The 15,820-nt window shown below is 58.7% G+C and overlaps 1 protein-coding gene across 16 annotated transcripts in view; it reads left to right on the top strand.

Moving 5' to 3' along the window:
* The window catches only part of NCOR2 (nuclear receptor corepressor 2), a 236,218-nt gene that overhangs the window by 194,277 nt on the left and 26,121 nt on the right, over positions 1-15,820 (top strand). For 13 of the 16 annotated variants that reach the window (XM_018061381.1, XM_018061395.1, XM_018061386.1 and 10 more), the window contains 7 exons: positions 5,374-5,494; positions 6,653-6,824; positions 11,197-11,361; positions 12,489-12,628; positions 13,302-13,404; positions 13,610-13,714; positions 14,015-14,118. In XM_018061381.1, the coding sequence (XP_017916870.1) occupies positions 5,374-5,494; positions 6,653-6,824; positions 11,197-11,361; positions 12,489-12,628; positions 13,302-13,404; positions 13,610-13,714; positions 14,015-14,118 (910 nt within the window). The remainder of the gene's footprint in view (positions 1-5,373; positions 5,495-6,652; positions 6,825-11,196; positions 11,362-12,488; positions 12,629-13,301; positions 13,405-13,609; positions 13,715-14,014; positions 14,119-15,820) is intronic. The other 3 variants (XM_018061389.1, XM_018061385.1, XM_018061383.1) reach the window with 2 other exon arrangements.

The following is a 15,820-nucleotide window of genomic DNA, read 5'->3' as shown; positions in this document are numbered from 1 at the left end:
AGCTCATGGGACAGCCACGCTGATAAGCGGCCTCCTGGAGTCTGTGTTTTGGGTACGCATGGCCTGCCTGGGCTGGACACCTCAGAGGGTTGGCCTGGGTCCCAACAGCTTCCCCCTGGACCCCTCGGGCCAGGCCTGAAGCCCCACAGCCTGCTTTCAGCCTCTCCCCCCAACAGCCTCAGCCCCACCCAGGGACGTGTCTTTCTATCCCCCAGCTGGGTCTGGCTCCTGTCCACTCTTCCTGCCTGAGCGTCCAGCCTTTGGTCCCTCGGGAGCAGGAACCCTGGGCTGGGAGTCAGGACACCTGGTTTGTCACGCCCTCTGTGACCGAGGCCAGTCCCCCACCCTCAGGGTGAGGCTGGACTCAGGCCAGCCTCCTGACCTCTTCCTGGCTGGCAGTCCGCCACCCCTCCCTCCTGCCCCGGCCGCGGCCGCACGGGGCCAGGCGGGCGCCGGAGGACGCAGGCGAGATGCGTCAGAGTGCGCCCTGGCAGCCAGCACCACCCCCCTCTACCACCCCAGAGAGATCGGTGGGCGACCCCAGGTCCTGGCCTCCTGCCCACAGCCCTGCCTCCCGCCTGGCAGTCTCAGTGCAGTGCACTGGGCGTCCCTGGACAAGACAGAAGATGCATTGCGTTCTGGCCCATGCCTGTACAGCTTTGGGAGAGAAAATCATATCCTGCTTTTTACTCTCCATTGCTTTCTGCCAGACAGCTCCGCCTGGGAGTTTTCTTGGCCAGCGGCCAGAGATAGTGGCTTTGATTGCAGAGCCTTGAGCTTGCCTGCCTCCGCCTGTTCCATTTCCCAGAGACGGTGCTGGGCACTTTCTGGCAGGGCTGGGCCTTCATAAGTGCCTTGCCCTGGACCTCAGTTTTTTCATCCACAAGATGGGTGTGGGTATCCCCACTTACGGGCTGCTTGAGAGAATAATGGAGTTCCGAGCCCCCAGTAAGATGCTCAATGAAAAGAGTTGCTCCCTTCCTTTGGAACTGCTTCAGGAGCCCCCAAAGTTCACTCCATGAGGAGGTTGGAATGTAGTTGCTTCCGCTGAGCCCCTGGAATTTCAAAAGAATGTAACAGCAATTTCTCCTTTATTTCTCTATTCTGTAAATGATTAACTAGGCACCAGGGTGTGCCAGGTACCATCCTGAGCTCAAGGCGAGCAGCAACAAATGAGGTCCTGGCTCCAGGGAGCTTACATTTCACTGGGAGCGATTAGTACGGAATTGGAACAGCAGTGGAATAAAGGGAATGCTCGTGTGATAAGTGAATGAGGGAGAGATTGGTCATGGAGAGAGTGTGACTTGCCTGAGGAGGTGACATTGAAAGATGATGGAAACACAGAGTATGAGACAGGGAGGGAAAATCACTGCAAAGATCCTATGGCCTCACGAGCTTGTGTTCGGTAGATGGCAAAGAGGCCTGTGGCAGAGAGCAGAGCGAGTGAGGGAAGGGGGAGAGGGCACGAGAGGAGGTCACAGAGGTGGGCAGAGTCCTGGCTCTACCTGGCCCCACAGGGCCCCGGGGGTTGAAGCGAGGAGTGGGGTTTTATCTTGGGGGCGTGGGAAACCAGCATGACCATGCCGTTGTGAATCTGCACGATCCTGCCTTCCCAGCCCCAGCCTGGCAGCCGGGATTATCCCAGCCCAGCGATAATGAGGAATCTGGGGAGGGGGCTCAGCAGAGAAGGGACATGCTGTTGCAGACCCAGCATCCCCTGGGCCCCTGCCCCCTCCCCAGCCCTGGTCTTCCGGGGCGGGAAGCAAACCCGCAGGGACGAGGAGACGCCCAGGCCGCTCAGCACTAGGCGTTGTTGGCACGGCTTCCTGTGCCTCCCCGTATCCTGCCCACAGGACAGTCACTGTAGGGAGCAACTGTTCTCATACCCATTTTACAGGTGAGGAAACCGAGTCAGGCACAGTTGGTCAAGTCACCTGCCCAGTGGTGGGATTTGAACTAGGAGGTGGAGTCTTGAACTTCAGGGTTGGGGGGCAAGGCCCCAGCTGCTCCCAGCCGAGTTGCCGGCTTCCCCCGCCACCCAGCTTCCCCCCAACCCCCGCCCCTGCCCCTCCCTGCCCAGGTCACGTGCACAGTGCCAGGCTCCGAGAGCCCCTACCCTGCTCTGGTCTCTGAGGAGGAAAATAAATGCCCTGTCTTCCAAGAAAACAAAGGAAAGAGAACAGAGGGAGGGTGAGACTGTGAGGAGAGCTCCTGGAGGTGGTGGCTCCTGCCGCTGTGGAGGTGGGATGAGGCAGTTTGGGGGCCACATGAGTGCCAGGCATCTTCCCGCCCCTCGGGGTGGTGGGGAGGCTCAGGCCCCTCAGGCTTGTTAAAGATCAGGATCCAGGCCCTTGCTCTTGGATGCTGCCCTCTTTACAGTGAGCGGTCAGGCTACTGTCATCTTGTCAGCTGTGAAGTACTATGCCCATGGCTGCAGCCCCCACTGAGCTCTTGCCTCCCTGGGTGGGGTCAGGGGGACTCAAGAGAGAGGGGTCTGGGCCTCCATGCACACCCCCAGCTGGTGACTGCTGAGGGCATTTGAGGATGATCCCTGCTCCCCTCCAATCTGCCTGCCCCCTGCCTGGACAAGGAACCACAGGGGAACCAGGGCAGGGCAAAGCCCTAGTTTGCTGACAATCAGAGTGAGACACAGACACTTGGCTTCTTATTTGTATCATAAAAGCATATTTTGTGTCCCTATAAAATTATATTTACACAGATATAAAAGTTTATATTTTAACCTTAAAATTTGCATTTTCAAATATTTTATACAATAGATAATAGTATAGCATTATTACTTTATTGTTCATGGAAACAATATACTTAATATATCAAACCCTTGATTTTGTGGTCAGCAAGGAGTATATTCTTTATCTTTTCCTTATAACAGCTTTACTGAGACATAATTCACAAGCCATACAATTCAGCCATTGAAGTGTGATTTTTTTTTTAGTACATTCACAGAGTTATGTAATCATCAGCACTGTTTAATTCCAGGATATTGTCAACTACCCCAGAAAGAAACCCCAGGCCATTAGCTTTCAGTCCTTATCCCCCACCCCCGGCACCCGCTCATCTTATCTTCTGTGTCTATGGATTTGCCTCTTGGAGGAATTTCATGTAATTGGAATCACGCAGTACGTGGCCTTTTGCAACTGGCTTCTTGCGCTCAGCATCGTGTTTCTGAGGTTCATCCAAGTTGTAGCCTGGAGTCATTCTTTTTGGCTGAGTAATATTCCGCTGTATGGACATACCACATTTTGTTTATCCATTTCACCTGGTTTTGGACGTGAGGGTTGCTTCCATCTTTTGGCTTTTGCAGATTGTGGCTGCTATGATCTTCTGTGAACGGTTGGTGTGTAGGTGTGTGTGTGTCTATTCTCACGAGGGTATGCCCAGCAGTGCAAATGCTGGGCCCTGGATTGACTCTAATGCACTTCCTGAGGAAATGCCAGAGCATTTTCCAGAAGGGCTACAGTGTATTCACTCTTAAGGTTACAAATACAAGTTGATTTAAGCAGAGTGATAATTAGTTGCAAGAGGAGGGGAGCAAGGCTGGGCTGGTGACATTTGAAGCCGATGGTGAGGGGTACAGACAAGTGAGAGCATCGGTTCTTGGACCTGGTCAGGGGGCTTTGGCCCAAGGGTAGAGAGCCAAACGAGGCTGGGCCTGGGTCTCCGGGGGAGTGAGGATGGGCAGCCACCAGAGGAGAGGCCTCCGGTGGTCCTGGGAGCCTGAGCAGGATCCGGAGAGGTCGAGAGAGATGAGGACGGCAGGGAGGGTGAGCTGGTCAGGAGGACTGTGAAGCCCAGCTGAGCATGAAGTCAGTCTGACCTCGGAGCCTGGCGCCACTTGCATGCCGTGGGCAGCCCCAGGGGTGTCGCCAAGACTGTCTCTGCTTAGCTGAGCATGTGGCAGATGTGGGCAGGGGGTCAGCACCTGAGGGACTGGCTTGTCACGGGCCACGGTCCCATCACCGCAGAGAGCGGGGGTCCCCCTCGGCTGCACGTCATGCGTCTGTCCTACACTACATGATCCGCTCTTGGCATCCGGCAGCCAGCTCTGGGTGGCGTGAGCTGCACCCTGGCTATCACGGATCTCACCTGGAAGGCAGGGGCTGTACTGACAGTCTGCACGTGGCATCAGCCAGGATGGTCACGGCACACACTAGGGGCTGTGCCCACAGGACCCTCAGGCTACGCTGACCTGTCTTGTGATTCTCCCTCCTGGCTGAATCCTCCTGGCGTGCACACTGATTCCCTCAGACCTGCTGTGTCTTCAGGGAATGGTGGTCCCAGGTGGGACTCGAGAGCTGGGCAAGAACCCGGCAGTCCCGGTGCAGGGGTGAGGGGCTCTGAGGCTGGGGCTCTGAGCTTCTGCCCTTGAGACCTCGTGCCAGCTGGTGAACCAGACGGGGCTTGTGGCATGGCACCGGGCCAGGGCTGTTGTGTCCTGGAAATCCCTGAAGACCTTTCAAGGAGGGGACACCGGTGAGCAGCTCTGGAGCTACGTCCCAGGGCAGCCTCTACCCCGGGCACCCGAGACACTGTAGCTCTTCCCTGGGGTGACCCCAGCCCTGGCATCCCACCATGTTTTAGCCCCCTGCCCTTCCTGCCCGCCTCTGTGCACCCATGTGCAGACACGGCGCACACACACACACACACACACACACACACAAACACACACACACACCGTGCACCCTTAGCAGGTTGCTGCCCTGTTCTGCATGTCAGCAGCAGATAGACGTGACCTTGCTTTAAAGGACAAGCCACCTGCAGGCCCAGCCCAGCACTTATGGCTGCAGGGCGGGCGGTGTACACGCTGACCCCCCGCCCGCAGAGCTTGCGCCTGGTTAGCCAAGATTCCGGTTAGCCACGCATTCTGGTTGAGTGGGAGGGTGCTCCAGTCCTCGTCTCCAGTAAGCAGGGCCCACTCAGCACCATACCTCAGGCCCCTACCCTGGGGCCTGAGCCTCTCATACTTGGGTGATGAGTCATCTCCCTGAATCTCTTAAGCCTCCCAAGCCTTAATCACGTTGATTCTTGGGTTTCCCAGCAGCTTCCCAAGGGCCAGTCGTGGTACGGGCCCTGAGTGTGGGCTTCTCTGGGACTTCCCTTGTCCTGGGCCATCTCGGGAGCGTTTGATCCTCTGGGCTGGGGTGGGAGGGGTCTTGGTCCCTTGTGGGGCCTGAATGGAGCAGAGGAGGGAGAGAGGAGCCCCCACCCTGACCCCAGGTCTCCCCGGTGCTGGACGTTCGCCTCCCTCTGGTGGCACCCCCAGCCACATCATCCAGGCAGGAGCCAGGAGAGGCTGTGAGCCCATGGACCTGACACTGGTTTCCCCATCCCCCCTGCCGTCCCCCCTGCCACCAGGCTCCTGTCACCACGGCCCAGCCTCCTCACCCCGACCAGTGACACCAGGACCAACGCCTCACCCCAGAAGCCGCTGGACCTGAAACAGCTGAAGCAGCGGGCAGCCGCCATCCCCCCTATTGTGAGTCCCGGGCCCACCTCCCATGACCCAGGACCCCCACCCAGCCAGGACCCGCAGAGCCCCTGTGACCTTTACTTCCTGTTGGGGAGACAATAAATCAGGCTGATCGCAGGCCAGGGAGGTGGAGGCCCGGCACCTGCAGCCCCTCCCTTCCCACCACCTCCTGTTTCCTATAGAAATCCTCATGGAGACAGGCAGGAACAGTAGGGGGGCTGGGGGGCCCCCAAAGTTCCTGGCCTGCAGGTCTCCTCCCTCTGGCTTCCCAGCCTGGCAGCTCTCACCGTGCCACCTCTGCCTGCCGAGTGTTCTCCGGAGCCCCCCAGACTAGGCAGGAAGCCCCCCACTGTCACAACACCTCAAAGCGGAGGGCGGGGCCCCACCAGTTAACTTGAGACCCTCTGCAGGGGTTGGGGGGTTGTCCAGAAGATTCTCCAGGCCAAGCAGGAGGATCCTCAGAGGTGCCGTAATTGTAACGGCTCAGTCATTGGTGGTACTAGTGGTAAAGAACCCGCCTGCCAATGCAGGAGACGTAAGAGATGCGGGTTCGATCCCTGGGTTGGGAAGATCCCCCTGGAGGAGGGCATGGCAACCCACTCCAGTATTCTTGCCTGGGAAATCCCATGGACAGAGGAGCCTGGCGGGCTACAGTCCATAGGGTGGCCAAGAGTTGGACACGACTGAAGCGACTTAGCACACTCACATAGTCATTGCCCTCTCCCAGGACATGAGCCTGGCCTTCCCGTGCACCTGGGGGCTGGGGGCTGAAAGACTCTGAGCTGACCAGGGCTTTTTGAGTGAGGGGCACAAGGAGTGCCAGTCTGTGCTGCCTGCTCCCCACAGCCGGGCACTGTCCCATTTGTCAGCTCTGATCTCTCTGAGACCCCGAGAAATTTGGGGAAGGGGGAAGGGGCAAGGGGCAGGATAATGAGGGCTCCCAATCCACAGCCAGGCACCCGGGATGGCTGGGCATACCCCCTACACTTTGCACAAAGCCCTCCCTTCCTGGCCCTCAAGCCGTGTGCCCTTGTGCGTGTTGTTACCTCTCCTGGGCCTCAGCTTTGAGGCTGGTCACTCGCAGGGGGCCTGGAAGGCTTTCCCTAATCTCTGGGACCTGCAGACAGCCTGTAAAGACGCTTTCTCCTCCTGGCTTTCCCCCAGCAGGTCACCAAAGTCCATGAGTCGCCCCGGGAGGAAGCAGCTCCCTCTAAGCCAGCTCCCCCCGCCCCCCCACCGTCGCAGCACCTGCAGCCGGAGAGTGACACCCCCCAGCCGCCCAGCAGCAGCCCTCGAGGCAAAAGCAGGAGTCCTGTGCCTCCTGCCGAGAAGGAGGGTAAGTGTTTGTCAGTGGCTGAGGGAGTCGGAGAGGGGGCTGATGGGCGGGCATAAGGGGCCTTTTGTGTATGCCGAGCAGCTGTTCCCAGCTCCATGGCTGTGCTGGTGGGACAGGCCAAGTTAATGAGTGAAACACGTGGGAGTGAGGCAGTAGGGGGTGGTAGGGACTGCAGCATGGAGAACTTACGCTCTTTCTGAAGTGGGCTCACGTTGGCCTCAGCCAAGAGTTACCACGTGGCAATTCAGGCCTGGGGTTGTGGGTTGTTCTTTCAGAGAAGCTAGAAATCCATCTTTTCATGTGAAATCTTAAGAGTTTCTCAACATTGGCAACTTCTCAAATTTTCCACAAGCTTTGTGCGTATACGAAAACACGTCTATGGCTGTTTCTGGTTCCATGTGATTCAGTCCACACGTGAGCTTCTAGAACCATGAGGCTCAGCACCAGCTGGCAACAACTCTGGGCCTGGGCAGGAAGCACTGCCCTCTCCAGCTTTCACCCTGACCTTATTCCAGGCCGAGGTCACTGGGTTCACTGGGGAGCCAGTGAGTGATTCCCCGAGCAGCTGTGTTGCAGCAACTGCCCGGGGCGTGCTTTACTGTCACCACGTGAAGTTCAAGGTCAGGAGACAGGTGGGGTCTGGTTTCTTGTTCTCTGGATCTTCTATCTCTGCCCCACTCCCCACCGGCCCCAAGAAGTCTCAAGCCTGTATCCCTAAGGGACACCCCTCCCAGATCAGCCTGTCACAGCGCAAGCAATGGGGGCTGACCCCCTCCCTCCAAAGGCTCCCCCCATGCTGTGCTAGCCCAGGCTCCTGAGGGCTGCTCTAGGGGTCCGAGGGCAGCAGGACCCCAGGCACTGTCACTGTCCAACACAGCCAGGGACAGACTCGGTGGCCAGGGCCATATGCGCCATCACCTCGAGCAACTTCTGGTACGGCATCTTGCCGTCTCTAGAGTCAGGCTGGCCCTTGGCCATGGACCTCCCTGAGGGCGGTGCTGTGTGTCTGAGGACAAAAGCAGGGCTGTCCCTAAAGGAGGCCAGCTCCACACGTCACAAGTGACAGGGGTCTGCCAGACACCTCCTGGCTAATCGGCCCACCCCCACCTATCTCCCTGCGGCTACCTTCACCTGCCATAGGAAGTCTCAGATGCCACCCACGTGGACGGGCATGCATCCATCCAGCGTGTGGCCAGGGGATCAGGACATGTGTTGAACACCCACCATTGCCAAGCACTACCCCTGGGTAGTGTGGGTCTGGCAGTGAGCAGGATGAACTTCCTCCTCCGGGCAGCCACCCTTCTTGTGAATGAGAGTATGTTAAGCAGGGGAACGCATAAGGAAGCAAGATGACCTCAGGGTAGTTCATGAAACGAACGAGACAAAATGGGGTGAGTGACGAGGGGCTCAGGGAAGGGGTCTCCGAGACCAGGATAAGGCAGTGGTGGGGAGATCTGGGGGAAGGGCATTCCAGGCACCAGGAACAGCATGTGCAAAGGCCCTGGGGTAGGAACAAGCTTGGTCTGTCAGTGGAGCTCCCAAGAGGTCATGGTGGCTGGGGAGAGGGGAGGGGAGGATGGGGGATGGGGACCAGATTGTGTAGGGCCTTGTAGGCTATGGTGCTATGGACCTTTGGTCTCGGGTGCAGGAAAAGAAAGCCTTTGCAAGAGGGACTTTCAGGGTGTATGTGTTTGTTGGGGACTGAGGAGAGGTCAGGCTGTCCGATTTCTATTTTGAAAAGATCTCTTTTTCTCTGACCATTGTTGGGAAGAAAGGGCTACAGGGAGCTGTGGGCAGATGGAGGAGGGCACAGTGCTGTTCCCGGCCAGCAGTGGTGGCAGTCTGGACTATATGGGTGACCGTGGAGATGGAAGGAAGGTGGGGGTGCCTTGGAATTTTGTTTCAGAGGCAAAGCCAGTGGAACCTGCTGAGGAACCTAAGTAGGGGGTTCAAAGCAGGGTGTCAACTGCCTCCTGGGACCCTGCCGGTCACCCACGCTGGGCCCGGGACTCCCCATGGGTGGGGTGCGGTTTGCTGGGCAAGAGTGTAGTGTGAGACATGGGGTCTGGTCTGGAAGGACATTCGAGGGCCAGGGCACTAGCCCAGGGCAGGGTAGCTGCATGGCAACGTCAGGGGCCCACACAGCCTCGGCCAGCACCAGATCTGAGCCAGGTCAGGCTGCGCTTGGGTGGCTGGACACTGCACAGGGCCAGGCAGAGCCTGCTGGGACGGGTCACAGGCCCTGTCCCGGGAGAAGGTGAGCCACCTCCCCCCTGGTTTCTGAGTCTGGCGTTTGGCCGGTTGGCACGGGCGGAGGGCCGCGCCGTTTCCTGGAATCGCTCGGCAGCACCAGAGATGGCGCACCTGCCATCGGGTATGGTGGCCTGCCCTGCGGCTAGCACCCTTAGGCACATGCATGAACTTGACACCCAGCTCGACCTCTCTCTGGTCTCTCCCGCTCCCCTGCCCCCTGGCTCCGCCCACCCCCTCGGGCTCCCCGGGCCCAGCTGGAGGAACAGGTTGTCTCTCCAGGCTCTCGGCCACCCGCCCAGCCTGGCCAGGGCCCAAGTTTCCCTTCCAGCACCGGAGGCCTCCTGCCCCCTCCCACCGCAGCTGCGGCTGAGCTGGAGAGAGCAGCCCGGGTGCGCACAGGGTCGGGTCGCTGGATGAGCGCCATCCAGGGTATTTGGGGATTTTTCTGGGCCCAGTGCAGGCCCTAGAGAGGTGCTCCATTAGAGGAGATTGAGTGTAAGAACCCCTACCTGGGTTACTGCCCGCATGTGTGACCCCCTCTCCTGCGGGCTACCCCCACCAGCAGGCACATAGGTCCAGCAGGAGCTCTGTCTCTCCCAGGAGAGATGGGGGCGGTGTACAGCATACACAGCCTCCATCCCTCCTGCTGGGCCCACAGCGGGCACCTCTCATCGCTGCCAACACACTCCCGCTCACCCGGCTAGGTCTTCAGAACCTCACCCCTTTGTCATCTGGAGGTGGCCCGAGGGAGGACACCTGCCTGCTGTTCCCATCCCAGGCCCAGCGTTCCCAAGTTGTTAGCAGCTGCTTACTCCCCGGTCCCCCCACCCCACCCCTCAGCTCCCATGGGTCTTCCAGCCTGATACCAAGTCTCAAGGGAGAGGTTTGGTGCTTAGGACTGATTTCAGCAGCGAGAGGCCACAGGAGAACACTGTGAAGACAGCCTGGTCTTTGGCTGTGTCTGCAGGCAGTTCTCAGGCCTGAGAATCTAGGGTCAATCATTGCTCCTCTTCTGGTGCTCAGGGTGTGAGGCGAAGGTTAAGGTCACAGCCTGCAGTCCATCTACCTGGGCTCAGGGCTCCTGCTCGCTGGCTTTGAGCCTTTAACCTGGTGACTTCGCCTCTCCGAGCCTCTGTGTTCCCATCTGCAAAATGGGGATAATCCTCATCAGTTCCTGGAAGGGTGTTAGGAGGATAAACAAGTCAGTCCACACAGTGCTCTTAGTTGGAGCCCCCATAGGAGAGCTATTCTGTTACCTGCTGCTGCAGCGGCCGTGAGGTCAAGGGGTCAAATCCTGACTTGGCCAAATGTTTGCTGGCAACCCTAGATAAGTCCATCAACGTGTCCGTACTCAGCTCCCATTCCACAGCGCCAGGCCTGGGTGCTCTCTTCCTCCCAAGTCTGCAAGGAGGCTCGTTGAGTTCGTGCTTTCAAAACACCCGGCCCAGTGCCCGGATGTGGAACTCGCTAGTATACAGGCTGACCTGCACATGCTGTCGTCCCAAGCATGTGGGCTCCTAGCCGCACCTGCCAGGGCACACGTACACGGGTCTCAGCAAACTGTTCCGACCGCCTTCATCATCTAAAGAGATCAGCAAGCCTCTTCCGGAAAGGGCCAGATAGTAAATATTTCAGGCTTTGCGGGCCAGTCTCTGTCGCAACTCCTCAGCTCTGCCGTAGATGATAAATAAGTGGGTAGACGTGACCACGTTCCGGTACAAGTGTACACGCAAAATCAGGTGATGGGTGGGCCCCTTGCTGCTACCTCCATCCCCTGGTTGGGAGGTTTGTCCCGGCCCCTCGCTCACCTGGGGCTGGGCCAGCGCCTGTGTCTTTCCAGGGCTGAAATCAAGGGTCGCAGAGAGGCCCCCAGCCCACTCCCGAGGCACACTCGTGCTCAGGAGGACATTAGAGTCAGAGTGGTGCCTGGTCTACAGACTTGGGGGAGCTCCACCCTAGGAGCCCCCCACCTCCCCATCACTGTTGGTTGGGACCCTCCTCTGGCCGAGGCTGGCGCTGCAGGCAAGGGGAGGGGCGCTCATTTGAGGAGGGCAGCCAGGGCTGGGGGCCTGAGGGCTGGCTGAGCGTGGCTGACTACCTGCCCTGCCTCACCCCTCAGCAGAGAAGCCTGTGTTCTTCCCGGCCTTTGCAGCTGAGGGCCAGAAGCTGCCTGCGGACCCCTCGTGCTGGACATCAGGCCTGCCCTTCCCCGTGCCCCCTCGCGAGGTGATCAAGGCCTCTCCGCATGCCCCTGACCCCCTGGCCTTCTCCTATGCCCCACCTGGTGAGTAGTTCACCCCAGCCTGGCCTCCTCCGCGAGTCAGCCAGCAGGCAATCACTGGGTACCACCAGTCACCCACCAACCACTGGGCACTGCTTGGAACTGCATGCAGAAGGGTCTTAGAATCTGACGGGTCCTAATGGGAGGGATGGCTGGTCAATGAAGGGAAAGGGGGCTCCGCTGAGGTTTGAGGAATCTCCAGCATGACAACGGAAGCACTGGTACTAGGGAGCCGTGGGAGGTGCTTGAGCTGATGATGAGAGAGGCAGGTTTGGAGTGGGAGCACCAGCTCCCACCAGTGACTTAGAGCTGGAGAATGAGCAGGTCGAGAGAAAGGTGTAAGTAGGGGAGGAGACAGCTTTGGCTTACAAATATAGTCAGGCTGGATTTAGATCTTTCTTGAGGTTCCCAGTCCTGCTCGGCCCTACCAGCCATAGAAGGGGCAAGGCTAGAGGTGGATGAGGACTTTAATTAGCAAAGGTCATCCTCAGCAGAGCTGATCCTGCAGGACTTATGAGCCAAAAGAGCCAGAAAAACAGGGACGGGTATGCCAGGCAGTGGGAACAGCATGTGCAAAGGTCTGGAGGCAGGAAAGAGCCGGCGAAGGTTGAGACACTGAATCAGACTGCCATGGTGGAAGCGCAGTGCCCAGTGAGCCTGGGGAGACCACACCCGCAAGGTCAGGTGAACCTGAAAGCTGTGTCACAGGCTGACGTCTTGCCCTGGAGGCAGTGGGGAGCCACAGAAGGGTCGGCAGGGGAGGCGGGGGGTGGGGGGCAGGTGAGCCAGCAGGCTTTGGAAAAGACCCTTTTGGTTCCTGTGAGCGGAATGAACTATTGGAGGGTAAAGGAGGGGTGGGGAGGCCAGTTAAGGAGTCTAGGGAGAGTGGAGGGACCTGGTCCAGGACCCGGAGGTGGGGTGGGTGGAGGGAGGTGGGGTGGATGGAAATAGTGGTGTCTGAACCAAGGATGCAGACAGGTCCCCAGGGCAGAGTTGGGAGAGGAGCAGTAGGCGGGCATGTGTGGACAGGCACTCCCCTGGACAGGACAGGGACACGGTGGGGAGAGGCCCCGGGGGCTGTATCTCTGACTGCTCTGGAGCCCCATGAAGGACAGACATGTGCCCTGCAGGTCACCCGCTGCCCCTGGGCCTCCACGACAGCGCCCGGCCCGTCCTGCCACGGCCACCCACCATCTCCAACCCACCGCCCCTCATCTCCTCCACCAAGCACCCCAGCGTCCTCGAGAGGCAAATGGGGGCCATCTCCCAGGTGAGGTGGGAGGGCCAGCCCCCCAGAAATACCTGTGCCAGCTGGTGCCCAGAGAATAGCCCCTTCCTCTTTCAAGGGTTTGGCCTTTCCATCTGTACAGTTGGGGGAGGGGTCGCTGGGATCAATGGTGTCTGGGTGCGGGCCAGGCACCCAAGTGGCTAGGTCCAAGCTGGCTGCAGCCTGCCCCAGGCTTCAGGACCTTGGGAGGTCACCCCATGGGGCATCCAAGAGTGGGGGCACTGCATCCAGACTGTGTGGCCTTCGGCAAGTTACTTAACCTTTCTGCACCTCCCTGTGAAACGGAAGAGCACGCTCACTAGACACCCAGCATCAGCATGTGCAAAGCCTTGGTCTGCCTGCCCCTTCATCTCCCTGACCTGCCACCGTGGGTTGCAGGGCAGGGGCAAGGCTTCCACTTTGCCCAGATGCTCGTGGGCACCATTTCCTTTAAACCAGGTCATGATGGCCACCACACAGGTGAGGGCCCTGAGGCTCAGGAGAGGCAGTGACTTGTCCACAGTCACTCAGAGGAGCAGCGGGGCCGGGACTTGAGCCCTAGGCCTCTCTGACCCGTGTGTGGTCCCGAGGTTCCCCTCCTCTTGCACTCTCATGAAAGCGGGTGTCAGGAAGCCCTGGTTGAAGCCTCTGGGACCCATGACCTCTGCCCCCACAGGGAATGTCGGTGCAGCTCCACGTCCCATACTCAGAGCATGCCAAGGCCCCTGTGGGCCCCATCGCCATGGGGCTGCCCCTCGCCATGGACCCCAAGAAGCTGGGTAAGGATCCAGACCCCCCAACCTTGACGGCCGAGGCTCATCTGCCACCCTTTGTGTCAAGGGGTGAGGGAGGGCAATTTGGCCTTTGGGACTCTGGCCTGAGCATGGGGGGAAGGACCCCTAGCCCCTGGGTAGGGCGGGGAGGGGGGCCATGCCTCCAAATCCCTGCCCTGTGGCTCTGCTCACCGCTCTCGCCCATCCCCAGCACCGTTCAGCGGAGTGAAGCAGGAGCAGCTATCCCCACGGGGCCAGGCAGGACCCCCTGAGAGCCTGGGGGTGCCTACGGCCCAGGAGACATCCGTCCTGAGAGGTGAGGGCGTGGGAGCTGGGCATGAGGCACGGTGTCTTGCCCTCATCCCTGTGGCTGCTCCTCCATCCCAGGGAGGGTCGAGGCAGGAATGAGACCCCTTATCCAAACCCTGTCTGAGAAGTGTCAGCTCCCAGGGGGTTTGACAGCTTCTCTTCCCAAGTGTCTGTCTCTCCATTTAGGGGCGGGGGGACTCTGCATTGAGACACCACGAGTGGAGGGGGTGGAACTTGCAGGTCACCAGGAGCACAGTTGGGGTGGCCCTGGGTCCGGCTCTTAAGCCCTGTGTCTCATGTCTTCCAGGGACGTCTCTGGGCTCGGTTCCAGGCGGAAGCATCACCAAGGGCACCCCCAGCACGCGGGTCCCCTCCGAGAGCCCCATCACGTACCGCGGCTCTATCACCCACGTAGGTGTCCGGGGCCACAGCATGCGGGACCAGGGTGGGACTCGCAGGCAGCATTCTGGACATGGCCCCGATTGTGGACAAAGCAGTGGGCAGCCCACCCACTCCCCGCCAGCATCCCTGTGCGGCCCCCGCCCCAGTGGATGGGGTGGCTTCCTGGGGATACCCGCTTGTTCTGTGAGCATCCATCTCTCCTGGGAGCCAGGCATTTAATGTGCTGAACAAAAACCTCGAGGCCCCCCGAGGAGCTGGCAGGGTAGTGGAGGGAGGCAGACCGGTGAAAACTGAGCGGTGATTTCAGACTTTGAGTCAAACACTGCGATTGAGAGCATCCAATGCTGCCGAGGCCACATAGACAGGGGAGCTGGGGGAGACCTCTCAGAGCTGTGACCCCTTTAGGAACCTCAGGGAACAGCATTCTGGGCCCGGGGAAGAGCACTCCCTCCCATACGTGTCTGAATGATGAAACTTGAGGCTGCAGGCTCTGTGAGGTGTCTTTGCACCCCAGAGGCCTCAGATCCCACCACGGAGGGGGCCCCTCATGCTTCAGGTTTCTCTAAGACCTGTCGGTTTTGAAATCACCAACTTATGAAGGCAGCTGCCAGGTACCTAGGGCCAAAGGCAGGCCGCACTCTCACCCGGGCAGGGGACCGACGCCCCCGACTCAGTTTCGAAACCCTTTTGGTAAAATTGTCTCTCGCTGAGTCATTCTCATATTGAGTTGAGTCGTTCAATTTTGTCTGACTTTTTGCAACCCCATGGACTGCAGCGTGCACACCAGGCCTCCCTGTCCCTCACTATCTCCCAGAGTTTGCCCAAGTTCATATTCATTGAATCAGTGATGCCATTTAACCATCTCATCCTGTCACCCTCTTCTCCTTTTGCCTTGAATCTTTCCCAGCATCAGTGTCTTTTTCAATGAGTCGGCTTTTTGCATCAGGTGGCCAAACTATTGGAGCTTCAGTTATCAGTACTCATACAGAGTAGGGATTCTTAAATCACTTTTTTTTGGCATGTGGGATCTTAACTTCCCAACCAGGGATTGAACCCGCACCCCTTGCATGTGAAGTGCAGAGTCTTAACCACCAGATAGCCAGGGAAGTCCTGCTGAGTCATTCTCATAGAGTGGTTTGGGATTAAAGGTCGCCATCTGAAGTGCCTGGGCATCCGTCGGCCTCTGCTTTCCAGGTGGCCGTGACCCGAGCCATGTCGGTCATTCACACCCCTGTGATAGTTGTTGGCAGAGGGTGGCAGCTGCCAGATGTGTGCGGGTCAGAGTTTCCCACAGCCTCTTGACCAGGTGGTGATGAAATTTGTGCAGGCAACACAAACACACAGACTCACACGTACACAAACACACACACAAACTCGTGCACACGTAGACTTATAATGGGTGTGCTTATGTCAGCTGCCCCTGGGGAGGCCTTTCCTGATGACATGCAGTTGGCTCCTCTGCCCTGTGCCCTTTTGAGGAGAGAGGTGACTGCCCACCACTGGACCATCACCCAAACTGAAGCCCATTTATTCTATGCTGTTTGTGCACAAGTCTTCTAAAGTGTGACCAGGGGATCCTGTCTAGGGTGTCTGCTTTGAGACGTCTGGGGAGACCTGTCCAGAGACCTGTTAGGGCATTTTGTTTTTCTCCTCCTTGAAGACCAGGATTTGGGATAAAAGCCCAGGGGGTGCCAGTTGTTGCCCTTACCCC

This window comes from Capra hircus, chromosome 17, assembly GCF_001704415.2.
Source record: "Capra hircus breed San Clemente chromosome 17, ASM170441v1, whole genome shotgun sequence".
Taxonomy (NCBI): Eukaryota; Metazoa; Chordata; class Mammalia; order Artiodactyla; family Bovidae; genus Capra; species Capra hircus.
Note: the sequence above shows the minus strand (reverse complement) of the source record. Positions and strands in the feature narration are given on the sequence as shown.